The 14,877-nt window shown below is 41.6% G+C and overlaps 1 protein-coding gene across 1 annotated transcript in view; it reads left to right on the top strand.

Moving 5' to 3' along the window:
* LOC108620385 (uncharacterized) overlaps window positions 1–14,877 on the top strand; it is an 85,706-nt gene that overhangs the window by 61,370 nt on the left and 9,459 nt on the right. Inside the window, 3 exon segments of the mRNA XM_089475451.1 lie at window positions 605–761; window positions 826–922; window positions 1,000–1,129. Coding sequence (XP_089331577.1) covers window positions 605–761; window positions 826–922; window positions 1,000–1,129 — 384 coding nt within the window.

The raw sequence follows: 14,877 nt of genomic DNA, 5'->3' as shown, positions 1-14,877 counted from the left end.
TTGAGATTTAATGCAGTTTTACGTGGGGATAAAGAGTAAATTGGTAAATTCATGCAGGGTCCGTATTGCTGGTCCGTCCTTAGGTTTGTCCCACAGTAATTCCAAATATTCCTGTCTCCGGCTGTTCGTCCGACAGTCCGTCTGAATGTTCGGCTAATATTCCATCCGACTGTTCGTCCGAGAGTCCGTCTCACTGTTCGTCCGACTGTTTGTCCGACAGTCTGCCCCGCTTTTTGTTCTCTAGTGCTGCTGATTATTCTTGAGACAGTCCGCCCGACTGTTTGTTTCACAGTCCGTGTGATTATTCCTCCGATAGTCCGTCTGAATATTCGTCTAATATTCCATCCGACTGCTCGTCTAACAGACATTCCGACTGTCCACTGACTGTTTTTCCGACTATTCGTAAGACAGTCCGTCCGACAGTCCGTCCGACAGTCCGTCCGACAGTCCGTCCGGCTGTTCGTCCAACAGTTCGTCCAACAGTCCATCCGACGGTCAGTAGGACTGTACGTCCGACTGTACGTGCGTTGGTGCACATCTCTTATCTTAAGATAACTATTGTAATTCGTCTTTCCCTCTCCTTCCTTCTCTTGCTCTCCGCCAGGTGTTTTGCTATTGGTATTGCTCTACACGGCCATGGGCTCCATCATATTCGTAACACTCGAAGGCGAACTGGAGGACGGGACAGCTCTAGAGACTGCTGTGGCCGCCTCCAAGCCCTATCCGCGCACCGAGCTAGCGAATGCTGAGATACGTTCCAGGTGAGTTCGATTTTGCAATAAAATAGAGACGATAATGTATCGAGTAATCTATCGATTATGATAGAACCGTTGATCGACTGTGGTCCATAACCGAGGATCTGAACATACTTTACAAGGAGAACTGGACACGGCTGGCCGCCCAGGAGGTGCAATTGTTCCAGGTGCGTTTACACTCCAATTAATAATCCAAATCCCCCGCTAAATCCATGCGCGTGTATCGTTGGCTTTGCTCTTGCAGGACACGCTGCTGCGAGCAGTGCGCCAATCGAAGGTCTATCAGCCAGGCGGTGTGCAAATGAATGCACCGACGCACAAATGGACCTACGCCTCGGCATTTCTCTACTCCCTGACATTAATTACAACGATAGGTGAGTAGAGCAACTGGGAACCGAACGGGACCCGCCTACAGCCCCCCACCCAACCCGCTTGGCCCGCCTTTCGCACATTGTTCCTCTCTTGGTGTCACAGCTCACAATCGACTGTTGGGGAATTTATTAGCACTTCGACTACTGACGTTTTCCGTCTGCCAACTGCAGAGCTCACGCTCTCTTCTCCTATCTCTCTCCCTCCCCCTCGCTCTCTTTCTGTTTGCAATGGGTTCCGGGTTCCAACAGACACTGTGGGCGTTAGGTGTGTGCGGGATGTTGGGCAGGGCAATAGGGCCGGAGTGTGTGCGTTTGAGACGTTGACTGAGCGCCTCAGTGCACAGCTGACCGGTTGAGTGGATGACTGGATGACTGGATGACCAGTTGACCGCCGCCTGCCCAGCTGCTGGTTTTAATTAACAAACTGTCAACGGGCGGCAAAGGCCAAGCCTCGTCTATATTTTGTCTCTCACTCTCCTTGTTGTTGTTATTGGTGCCTTGTTTTTTTTTTTTTTTTCTTTTTGTATTTTTTTGTATTTGTTTTTTGTGTTTGTTTTTGTCTCGTCCGCCCACTTGACAAGATTTTTCAATTTACGAGCGCGTTGATTTTGCAATTTCCCCCAAATTGGCGACACGAACAGTCAAGCTGAAGGGTCTCTGGGCATTGGCGATTGTAGGCCTGGCTCTGGCTTTTGCCTCTGCCGTTGGCTGGCCGCGATTTCAATAAATTATAAGCAGCTCGAGGGCTAAGCAATTTGGCTGACAGGCGCAGAGCGCCAACAAAAAGCCAGAGACACGCAATTAAGATGTATGTAAAATATCATTAATTTAACGCAGGCTCCAACTTTTTGTCTATCTCCCTCTCTCTCTCTCCCTCTCTCTCTCTCTCTCTCTCTCTCTCTCTCTGTCTTGTTCCAGCAATGAGCATGCTTTTCCTTTTTTATGACTCGCCTTCTTCGCCAGGGCATGAACAATTTGTTGTGCCAGAGGAAATTACAGCATGGAACGCGCTTAGAGGCTGGCCAATAACTTATTTATAGAGCAATCGCACATGGCGTATGCATATCGAACGCAGTTCGCAGAGCAGCGACCAAGTTTGATTAACTGCGAGCTGCTGATCCGTGAGCGAGGCAGTCCTTGTAGTCCTTGCTCCTGCGAACGATTCCATTGAGTTGATTTGCTGTCTCGTACACAGCTGATTAGCAGAGCAGCACAAGTCATTAATAAGCGATTAAATATGTCGCTGAACTAAATTAATTAGGCATTCTAATTAACAATATTATGCGGATAGAAAGAGATAGTTTATGAGTGTATGGGTGTATAGAGAGGGTGTTTTTCTTTCTTTTTTTTTTTTTAGACAGAGCCATGCAAAAATAAATAGAAATGCAGGTGCGCCAGATCGTACTATATGTACTGCCTGATATCTGGTTATACAGGATGGCAACAGCACCTCAAGAAGACAATTTGAGAAGATGGACTAAACACGCTAGTGATTAAAAAAAAGTTTATGTAATCACCGTGCTTTGAGGTTGTTAGAGTTGTATCATTATATTCTCAATACTCCGTTTACTAAATTAATACCAGATTTCTTATAATATATACAAAATAATTGTTACATTTACATATATCATTTATTTTTACTTACATATATATATTGTATATAGATATACCCATATATATAAGGGTGTATACAAATATTATTTTCCTACCCTTCCATTACGGAGCATCAAGGCCCGTAAATAGAATACAGATTTCCTTGATGTCTTTTGCTTATAATGCGAACCAAGAAAAGAAAGGTCAAGTTTCGTTTACATTTATTTACAGTTTAGAAATAGTATGTACATTAAAACTAACTTATTTGTTAAAATACTGGCTAGAGTAAAAATATATATAAAGGGTGTTTTGTTTTTAATGGTTTATAACCTTGAGTTTATAGCACTGCATTTATCGACAATCCATTTATGGCTGATTTTTGAGTTTGGTTTTAAATACTGGCAGGGATGAATTAACAGCAGAATTTAGGGACAATAATGATTCAGTTTGAGATGCATTTGTCCATTTAATGGCGTGTACAATCGTCCTTTGGAGTGACTAATTAAATAATAATAATGGATCGTCATTAAATGAAGTTTTAATGATAATGTGCATTCCATGAGTCAGATGTGCAAAATCACATGAGAGAGCACCTGAAAAGAGAGTGAGAGAGAGAGAGAGAGAGAGAGAGAAGGAGGGAGAGAGAGAGAAAGAGAGAAGGAGGGAGAGAGAGAGAGAAAGAGAGAGAGACAGAAAAAAAAAGAAAAAAAGAACTAAATACTGCTGACCATTTTGTTAATACTTTAAATACAGTCGAGTCTCGATAATTTGTACTCCGCTAATTCGATAAATCGAAAATTCTATCCTCTCGATAGAAATTCATTCTCAATAATTCACGATAATTTGAATTTCTGTGTAAATCGAAAAAAAAAAACAAAACTAATTCCCTTGCCATTTAGAATTATCTGGTTTCTATATATACATATATATATATATATATATATATATATATATATATATATATATATATATATATATATATATATATATATATATGTATATATATATGTATATATATATATACTATATATATATATATATATATATATATGTATATATATATATATATAACTAAAAAAGGGAAGAGAATTTCTTGCCTTGACAGCTTTGTTATTGACGACAGTTATATAGAAATCGACTGTGCTTAAACTGAAGCGTATTATATGTGTGTATGCATGTGTGTGTATGTGTGAGTGTGTGGGCATGTCTGTGAATTTGTGGCTAGACTAAGTTATGCAGCTCAGATCAATTACATGCGTCGAGCGCTGTCAAGTGGTCAATGCACACACACACACACAACCGCAAATGGCCACACACACACACACACACATTCAAGTTGCTGCGGTTTTTAGCATTTCGGGTACATTAAATGAAGCTAGTCAAACGCAAAGAAACATCAAAAGCAGCGAATGCTTCGTGGCCAACGTTCGGACAAGCGGTTGACCCCAAAGCATTTATATATATGTTATATAAAATCTATTTATATATATGTGAGTCTGTGTCTAGTGGCAACTGAATCAATCGAATTGTGACAATCGGTGATAGCTAGCCGTTGTCATTTGTCGCGCATCGCATTATGGGAAATTGGGTTTCAAATCAAAACTCAATTTTGGACACGCGCCGTGGCGGTGGGGCAGTAGGGCAGTGGGGCAGCGAGGCACAGGCTGAGGCTGAGGCCGAATGGCTTTGGCCATCCAAAATCGGTCACTGTCTAAATAACTCAGCTTGCTGTGGCATTGGCCACGCCCCTTACCACAACAAACCGCCTCCTTCGTGTGTGGCGAAATTATTTTGACATCAGACAGCGAACGGCCAAAACGATCTGCGGCTGGCAGCTGGGCCAGAAATTACAAAAGCAAACAAAACAAATGCAATACAGGCAAACAGTAAAACAGAAAAAAAGGCAATCCAGGACACATACGTTGCCCTATGCTGGCTGCTGGCTGGATGGAATTGTGCCAGGATCTGGCCAGGAATTGCAGCCCAAAAAGCAATCATTGGAGTGGCCTAAGCTGTCCCGCAGACCCTTGTATATTGTATCTATATATCAGACTGATTGTATCTGCGGAACTGTCTCACTCTGTCACGCTCCCTCTCTCTCTCTTTCTCACGCAGTTTCTCTTGCGTGCGTGTGTGTGTTTGTGTTTGCCTGCACATCAATCAATTATGAAACAATTTAAGCAAAATGCGTTTTCGTGGGGCACATGTTCGTCTGTGGGATTTTGATTGTTTTTATGCTTGGCCCAGCTCCGTCCTCAGCAACTGTAAAACCGAGTTAATGTGTTTTCTATAAATATAATAAATAGCCAGCGTCTGGGGATTTGCCATGGGGTTCAAGCACACACACACACAGACACACACATACACTCACGCGCACTCGCATGCTACAAAAACTAAATCGAGCTTGAGTTATTATTTGCCCAGCTCCTCTGCTCCCCTGCACCTGACTCCACCTTGCTGTGTTGCCCAAAGTTGCAGCTCAAAGTTTTGTTATTTGTTATATCCCATACCCAGTAGAAATGTTTAGCAACGGGTATATTGGTTGCAAAATACTGATCAATATTTGTGCTATTTAGTATGTAGATTCTTACGAAGATATTTATTTTGATATTTGAGCAATTTATATTTCGATAAGTATCGATACTTATTTTTATGATTTCTTTCAATTATACATTTTAAAAAATATTTTGGTTAGTATAGATATATTTAATTGTCAATCACTTGTTTTTACTATTTCATATCGAAATAAGATTTGTAATAAAATAAAATTTATCGATAAATGTATTAATGTTATGTCATAGTATGTTAACTTTTAACAAATCTCATTTATAAATAATATTGAAGCTTCTTTAGCGCATTCAGCCATCCGAGCTACAGGGTATTTCGCCAGTCAGCCCTACCCGGCTCGAGTACACCCTGTTGTTTTGCCCCATTCGTTAGACGCTGTTGTTAATGCGCTTAGCGCGCATTAAGGCAACCGCAAGGAGCCAGAGCTAAGCCACAGTCTCGGAGTCAATGCCAAAAACTGTAACCAGGGCTATTAGCCCGAATTGGTTAACTCAAATCGATTACCGTGGCATTTGCTCATTATGCGTATTTCGAGCAAGCTGCTGACTGGCTTTAGCCGGGCTCTTGAGCTCTTTTTAATGGATCTGGCAGCTGACGAGCGAGTCCTCTTAGCCCGGATGGAATACACCTTTCAATTAAAATGTTTTTCTCCTGACACAGCCACGGGCCGCGGGCCGCGGGCCACAGGCTCTATTCTCTTTAATCAAATGAACGACTCACTAACTGTCTAATAAATTGCCTGGTTGTCTGAGTGCCGGCGTGTCTGACTGTCTGATTTGGCTGTCTGCCTAATGGCCGCTGTGTTTGTCAGCAATTGGCGCATAAAACAAATTTCATTGCCTACTTTTTGGGGCTGCCGCACATGAAGCATAAGTTATGGGCTTCGAGTTCGCTAGCTAGACTAGACGCCAAACAACTTAAGTGCAATGTCGCAGTTATAATACACACCAACGCACACAAACAGAGAGAGAGAGAGAGAGAGATAGAGAGATAGAGAGAGAGAGAGGCAGAGAGAGGGAGTGTATGTGTGTGTGTTTCTCCTCCATTCAAGTGCTGCCTGCATTTGCACGTAAATCCGCTCAGAGATCAGATACGAATCTGTATAGGCGTCATGCCTCGACAGTTTTATACGCGACACGTTTTGTGGCAGCCACATCTAATGAGCCGTTTATGCAGTTTAAGAGCTTTCGCTGCCTGATTGATTGCACCCAGGTGGCAACGGCTGTAACCAGGCGACAGCTGTGCTACCGTTTTTTTCCCCCTTTTTTGTTAACCACTAAATCGCTTAAGCAGCAAACCAATTTAATTCAATCCATATTGTTTTAGCTGCAGTATTTGTTGGACTTTTTTATACTCTATCTTTTGGCTTAAATTTGTGCAGAGTTTGACTGAAGTGATGAGCTAAGTTAAGATGACTAAGCCAAATTGAAATGTGACTTTATAATTAGCTCAAGTATATCAGCACACACACACACATGAGAGCTGGAAATATATAATTATTTGATAATAAAGATAATAAAGATTTGACAAAGTCGAATATGGCAAAGGCAGTTAAGTGACATAACCAATGGGTAACAGTTACTTAAATGACCCACAACTCTTGGCTAGCTCAAATTTTAGATAGAAATGCCAGAGATAAGCATAACAAAATCAACGACTAATGCGCGCTGAGCTGGACAGATTGAGCTGTGAAACTAATTTGATGTGGTGACGCAAGGCAATTTGCGGCTGCATTGAACCATGAACAGACCCGGATGTCAAGAAAAGGTAACATTGAGGCGATAAGCATAGCATAGGAAATGTCCCAGCTAATTCAACAATAAACACGGCAAAGGAGCTGAGTTGAAGCTTGAGCAATATAATGAAACACATGAGAAGCGATTGTTTTCCATGGTTGAGAGGGAGAGAGCGAGGGAGAGAGAGAGAAGGAGAGAGTGGGAGACGGAGGGAGAGAGAGAGAGAGCAAGAAAGAATGAGAGAAGGGAGAGAGAGAGAGAGAGAGAGAGAGAGAGAGAGAGAGAGAGAGAGAGAGAGAGAGAGAGAGAGAGAGAGAGAGAGAGAGAGAGAGAGTGAGAGACGAAAAGATGTTAACAGAGATGCTGCTTGGGAAACATGATAGTATATGGAAATATTATATGGTACTCCTGTGGGAAATTCTATTCACCTCCAATATCAATACGATCGATTTTAGGAACGATCGAGGCAAGGGACTTGAGCAAGATCTGATATAAAAATGAAAGCACTTCAGACGGACAAATAAGTTCAGTCCTATCTCAATCGTTCCAGTAAATCATAAAGTGTTTCTCACGCCGTGTGATGGCAAACAAAATCGATTATTGAATCATATTAATTTATGCTGTGTGATAATTAATTTACATTAATCGTTTAATCATGTATTAACTGATTTTTAAAATATTTCTTTTTTTCAATATATTCTATTGTAAAAGTGTATTAAGTGCTCAACAAATATACATATGTAAATATTTATTTTTGGTTTATGGTTTCAATTACTTGCAACCCATATGATTAATCGTGCCATCACTACTCACACATGCAATCAGAGCTCTCAATGGAGCAGCCCCTAATGGCTTTGCTTGTAGCTGATGTACCCAGCCGAATGTTGTGCATTTGGTAATCGAGAGTCTGTGCATTCGATACTTTTCGATAAATTGCACATGTATCTGCTTCGTTTTCGTTTTTGTCGGTCGCATAAAAATGCCATTTGGTGTTTCAATAATTTTTCAGGCGGCTTTAACTAATGACAGCGCAAAGGCGATGCGGGCAGGATTCGGGCCGAATGCGGCATGAAATGAATATAATAATTCATGGGTCGCGCGTGCGGCAACAATGCCGCCAATAACAATTTCAATTTATTTGCGCTAATAAACGAGTCGAGATTATGGCAAATTAATATCGCGCATACGCCATGTAAACGCATGCATTTTGCGTGAGTTGCGAGTGCGAGTGAGTGAGTATGTGTGTGTGTGTGTGTGTGTGTGTGTGGGTGTGTTTGTGTGTGTTTTGCGAACGCCCTCAGTGTTTGTAAAGTAATAAAATTAACACATATGTGGGCATAAATATAAACATCTAGGCAGCCAGCAAATGCGCTTCTATTGAGTACGCACACACACTCTATTGATTGTGCCACACACACACACACACACACATAGCAAACACTGCTCTCTCTTGCGTCCTCTTTCTACAATGTGTCGCCGTTTTGATTTATGTCTTTCAGGATTGCTGACAGCCATGTGCTGCGGCTTTAATGAGAAGCTGTGTGTGTGTGTGTGTGCGTGTGTAAACCCAACTGAGTTGGACTTCTGTCTCTCTCTCTCTCCCTTGCTTTCTCTCTCTCTCTCTCTGTTGCACAGGCCTGTTCACATAACGTAATTATGACTGTGACAGCGGCAATTCACTTATTGCCATTGCACTGCGAACACCAGCGGCGCCCACAGTCGTGTCCACAAATTTGTTTACCCTTCACCTGTTTGACTGCTTATTATAAATTGATTAGAATTAATTTGCGTCGCTTCGCACTGCGCTCCCAGCGCACAGCGTCTGGGCTCAATTAGTCGCCCTGCGACATGCAAATCTCTTAATTGATTCTTTTATTATTCATTCAGCCGGCGTCGACAAGGTTTTCTCTCCCAACTCCCCAACTCCCCAGCTCCCAGCTGCCGCACTAAACTCTTCTTGCCTGCATCGTCCGATTTCTTGGCTCTCCGACTAATTGGTATTCAATTTGGATTGCTTTCGAAAATGGTTGCAAAAAGTGTTCGATGATTGCTGTTGATGTGTTCACAATTGAGTCACACTTATGATTGCTGGCCAAATTTCTATTGAAACGTTGATTAGAAATGGGATTATAATGCTGACTATATGATTAAGTCTGAAACAAGAAAGAAAAGCACTTTTCTCGCAACTGCACTTGAGCAGCTCAACATTCAAATAGAAGGAAAATAAAACTTTGCTGCTTCAAAAAATTACTTAAGCTGTGCCAAGCTCTAGATAAATAACTTTTCTGGCTGGCGCTTAACATTCATTCACACATTTCTTAAAGCGCATTAGGGTCAAGCCTGAATGCACAATAACTACCAAGCACACACACACACACACACACACACATACACATGCGCACACTTGTGCATTTACCTGCTCTTGGTCAGATTTTGAGGTACGCTTCACGCCTCAGCCGACAGCTGACGTCGCCTTTGATGCTGCTCCTGCTGCTGCTCCTTCTACTACTCCTGCTGCTTCTGCTGCTGTTGTTGTTGTTATTCTATTGCAATTGCGTGCGTTTGTCGTACAATTAGCTTAAGCAGAGATACGCACCAGCACTTCGAACGTAGCTTAGACACGCATCAGCGCTTCAAGTGAAATCCTCTTGGCCAAGCCCACTCAGTGTTGGAAATATAAAATAAAACTGCATCAGATCAAACAGTTTGGCAACTGAAAATATCTACAAAGTCTGTTTCGAATTAAGAATAAATATTATTATTTTTCTTTCGTTTCTCATAGGATTTTCTATTGTTGCTAAGGCGCTTTAGCTGGAACTCCCGTTCGACTTCTGCATTCTTAACTCGCTTAAGCTCACCTTTGTCTCTAACAATTTCCATCAATTTAAGGTGTGCATTTTTCTCTTCATTTGCCTATTTATTTCTCTATGCATGTTTGTTGCAGGTTTGCTTGGCTCTACTCCTCTTTTTCTTTTTATAAAGTTTAACGTTAATCCAGTTTTTTTTTTTTTTTTTTTTTTTTTTTTAAGTTCTGATTGAGCATTGATTTCTTTGGTAAATGATTTTTTGATTCTTTTTTTCTGGCAGTTTAATTTCATAATTTCTTACTTTTCGCTCTATTTCCTTGCATTACTTTTTCCTCACTTGCTCCTCATTTCTTGAATTTAATTATACATATATCCTCTTTCCTAGTAGAGGCAGACATTCAGCGTTTAGAATGAGTCTAAAGTAACGTAACTGAAAGCCCCAAAAACCCTTCAGCTTAATGCTTTAAAGTATATTTTTTATATGCCACGCCCCCAAACAGTCTTAGGGATTATTAATAGATCATGTATAGAGAAATGGAAAAGCAGGCTATAATTATTTTATTTATATTATTATTATTATTATTATTTTTTTTTTTTGTATTATTTTAGTTATTTTTAATAGAAATTTAGATAAGAGTATTTTTGGTATTTTGATATTTCCTAATATCAGAGATATTTCTTTAAGGAGTGTGGGCTGACTACATAGTTTAGGCTTATCCCGTTCTTCTCTCCCAAAATCATTCTCTTTTTTATGCTCTCTCTCTCTCTCTCTCTCTCTCTTTCTGGGTTAATTTCTAACTCCTGCTCTAGCTTATTACATGTTGTCTGCACTTCGTTTACTTTTATTCTCATTTTCACTAGATTTCAATTACTTACCACTGACTTCACGGCCTAATAGTTTATCTGTTTTTCTCGCTGTCTCACTTGTTCCTCTGCTTTTCCTCTTTACACTACATTTCTCTATTCATACTTTCTCTCGTCTTATTGCTCGTTTGCTTTTAATGGGTCTTACTATAAAGCTTAACTCTCGCCCGTTTTTTTATTACCTTAATGTGTCCCTTTAATCTGACTTTCTGCATCTTCCTCTCTTGCTCTGTCTCACTTACTCTCTCTCTCTCTCTCTCTCTCTCTCTCTCTCTCTCTCTCTCTCTCTCTCTCTCTCTCGCTATCTGCCTTCGTTCAACCGCATAATCAACTTTAAATATTGTTTATGTTGCCTACTTATTTGCATTGCTGGCCCCGCCCCTCTGCCATTTGATATTGACAACTTTATTAAACATTTCGTTGTTGTCCATTATTTGAAACGATTGCCGCAAATGGACGCCAGCTGCAGCTGCCAACACATTCGCAATTCATTCACCACCGCCGCACACATACGTACGTCTCCTCATTGCCATGCTCCTTCTCCTTCCCATTGGCATTCTCATTCGCATTCTGATTCCCATTCGCATTCGCATTCTCGTCAGTGTCGCCTGCCTCAGACCTGACCTATGACAGGCGTCACGTTTTGTTGTATGTAATATGTAATATTATTATTACACAATTTGTATGCGTTGCCGTCTGTTGTTGTTGGTGTTGCTGTTGCTGCTGTTGTTATTGGTTGACTGGCAACTATAATTTGCGACACGTGCCGCCAAAATCTATGGCCGGACACTTGGGTCCGAGTGGCACCCACTGGGGCATAGCTTCGACCCAATTGGCTGTTGCGGCCTGTTGTTGTTCCCATTGTTTGTCCGCTTATTGTAGTTGTTGTTGTTGTCGCTGGTGCTGCTGCTGGTGTTGTTTCTGTCGCATTGTTGCTGCTTGTTATGTGTGCAAAAACGCGGCAGTTTATTTTATTTTTATTGCAATTCGCTGCTCGCCATTCGACATTTGACATTCTCACTCATTTTTATGGCCCGAACGTTGCGTGGGCGGCCATTGTGTGTGTATGTGTGTGTGTGTGTTTGTGTGTGGTGTCAAATATAAAACAAATAATGGCAAGAGCGAGCTCTAGCAACGGCAACAACAATCACAGATAAGTCAACATTTTGCTGATGCGAACAATTTCGTAGAAGCAACAACAAGGACAACGCCCATGCCACATTCCTTGGCACACACTCAGCCAGAGACACACACACGCACACACGCACACTCACACAGTTAGACAAGCGCGTAACGAACCACTCAACACTTTATGCGCTGCTGCTCGACCCATTGCATGCATTTTTTAATGCCTTTGCTGTTGGGCAACGCCAACGACAACAGCAACAGCAACAGTAGCAGCAGCAACAGCAGCAACAACAACAAATACTAGGAGCAGCAGGCTCAATATGTGTCACACTTACAAGGACTCAAAACAACCCACAATCAACGCCCCGCTGTCCCGTTAGTCTTTTGTCTTTGGCCACGACTCCGACGGTGGCTCCGAGTCCAACACCGACTCCGGCTCTGGCTGGACTCTGCAGTTTTTCATCTACGACGCAGCATCAGTAGCAAACGGCTGCAGCTGCTTCAGCTTACTGCAGCCCATCCATCTTTGCAACTGCTAAAGGCAGAGCAGGCAGCAGGGGGCAGCAGAGGGCAGCAGGGGGCAGCAGGAGCGGAGCACAGCTCGTTACGTATACGCTACAAATTTTTGCCAGTCAGAAGCAGCCGCTTTCAATAATATCAATGCTTACGAATGCCGAGCAATACATAAAAAGTGCGACTGCAACAGCAACAGCAACAGCAGCGACAGTTGCTGCTGGAGCTGCAACATTTGGCTTCAGCAACATTTGCCACTGCTGCAGTAACTACAAGAGTTGTGACTACAATAACATTAATTATTGCTACAACAGCAACAACGACAACGACAACAACGACAACAACTCGTCTGTCTTAGCAACATTTGCCATTGCTGCAGTAACAACAGTTGCTGCTTCGTCATTAGGAAAAAACAGTTGTTGCTGCTGCACGATGGCGAACAACAACAACAGTTGCCGCATCGCTCAGCAACATTCGGTCCAGCAACAACAACAGTTGCTGCTGCAGCAGCAACAGCAACAACAACAGCAGCAGCAGCAGCAGTTCGCTTGCCGTTAGCATTTGAAGCACTGTGCCTTTGCCAGCGCCTTTCGAGTGGCCACTCTGTCACATGGTTGCCAACCGCCCACACCCCTTGCCACGCCCTATGTCGTCCCGCCCCCTGCCATGGCGGTTGGCCCAAGGCCTCTTAACCTTCTGCTTACTGACAAATTGTTCAGAAAACTGCACAGCGCAGCTGAAAACTATGCGTTGGCCGCGTGTCTCTCTCTCTCTCTCTCTCTTTCTCTCTGTGTGTTTCGGCATTAAGAAATGCGAACAATTTGCTAGCTAGAAAAGTGTTATACAAACACATTAACTCATTTCATATCCAGGAAAATGCACTTGCTCAATTGTTGAGTAAACATATAATGTTATGTAATGCCTAAATTAGTGTTAAGCACTATTCGCCTGTGTTATTCGCAACATATATAATTGTTAAATTAAGTGTAATACTGTAATAAGTGATACTGTTTATATTGTAACTATATGATCATGTAGAAAATGAAAACTATTAGGATTGTCATACTTTGATTTTTGTAGAGCAAATTGTAAACTGTTATACATATTGTTATACAAACTTGTATGCACATTGCTAGACATACTGTTATACAAACTGTTATACAAATTGTTATACATTTTTTATACATACTACTATATAAATATACTAGTTATACTAGCTGTAATGACAAATGTGCAAAAGCATTTCATCATTGTCATTTAAACTGTTATACATACTATTATACAAACTTTTATACAATTTGTTCAATCAAACTCTATCTAAGCAAAGGCATTCTTATTTAAACTGTTATACTAATTGTAATGACAACTGTTGCATAATCATTTCATCAATCAATTCATCATTGACTTGCTGTCATTGAAGTCCAAGCTAATAATAGACACATTGCCAATGTCAATTGACTTATTAGACCAATCTATTAAGCACACTGTTATACACATACACATATGCACATGTATGTAGACATATATGTATGTGCGAGTGTATCTAATTAAACCACAAGCAAGATTTTTGCATCAATTTCAATTTTCATGCTGTCCGCAACTGTTATACTAGGCAAGTCATGTCGAAATTAGTTCTGCCCACTAGACAAACTGTTTAACAGTGATTTTAATGACACGTTGGCTCGCGTTCTCCAGCTGCCGCTCTATCGTTATTTATGTATGTATTTATCTATCTAAAGGCACTTGAGTGCGTGTGCGTGTGTGTTTGTGTGTGTGTGTGTGTGTGCGTTTGTGTTTGGACATTAAAAGCTTGTGCTCTTCCTCTTCTCGTTGGCCTTTTATGCATGTTTCGACATGTTTATGCGTCGCTGACGTCACTTCACAATGTGACAAGGCGCATTCATCGTTTTACGAGCGCAGCCACGCCCCTTGGCGAGCAATGGGCGCTGATTGATTGCTGCAATGGCCGTTGCGTGTGTATGTGTGTGTATTTGGATGATTGCTTGTGCGTGCGTACGCGTTTGTGTGTGTGTGTGTGCTTGGCTTTTATTTTCATTTGCAGCGCATTTGTTTGCCATTTAAATGGCCTCTGCTGGCATTGACGTCGACGTCGGCGTCGGCGTTGACGTTGGCGTCACTGCGTCTCGATAACAATTTTAATAGGCCATTTAATTTTTAATTAATTCCTCAAGCGTTTGGCATTTGGCAAGTCATAAAAGTGTTTGCTGTTGTTGTTGCCTTCGTTGATTCTGTTGTTTTCGCTGCCTTTAAAAGGCGTTTAATGACATGTTTTACTGTCGCCTTTTGTGGCTGCATATCATTATGATGATTATATGTAATTTTAATGACATTTACATAAATTCCAGTTCCACAATCAGCCGCTGTCTACTTCTCTCTCTCTTTCTCACTCTCTCTGTCTCTCTTTGATTCGCTTTATTTATTGAACGCTCGTCTATAAGGACGCAACGTATGATTATGTCGCAATCTCATTGCTTAAGCAGACACACACACCCACCGACACAGACACGCACGCATACACGAT

Source organism: Drosophila arizonae, chromosome X (assembly GCF_054131065.1).
Source record: "Drosophila arizonae isolate 15081-1271.41 chromosome X, UAZ_ARI_1.0, whole genome shotgun sequence".
In the NCBI taxonomy this organism is placed as follows: Eukaryota; Metazoa; Arthropoda; class Insecta; order Diptera; family Drosophilidae; genus Drosophila; species Drosophila arizonae.
This window is presented reverse-complemented; position numbering and strand designations above follow the sequence as displayed.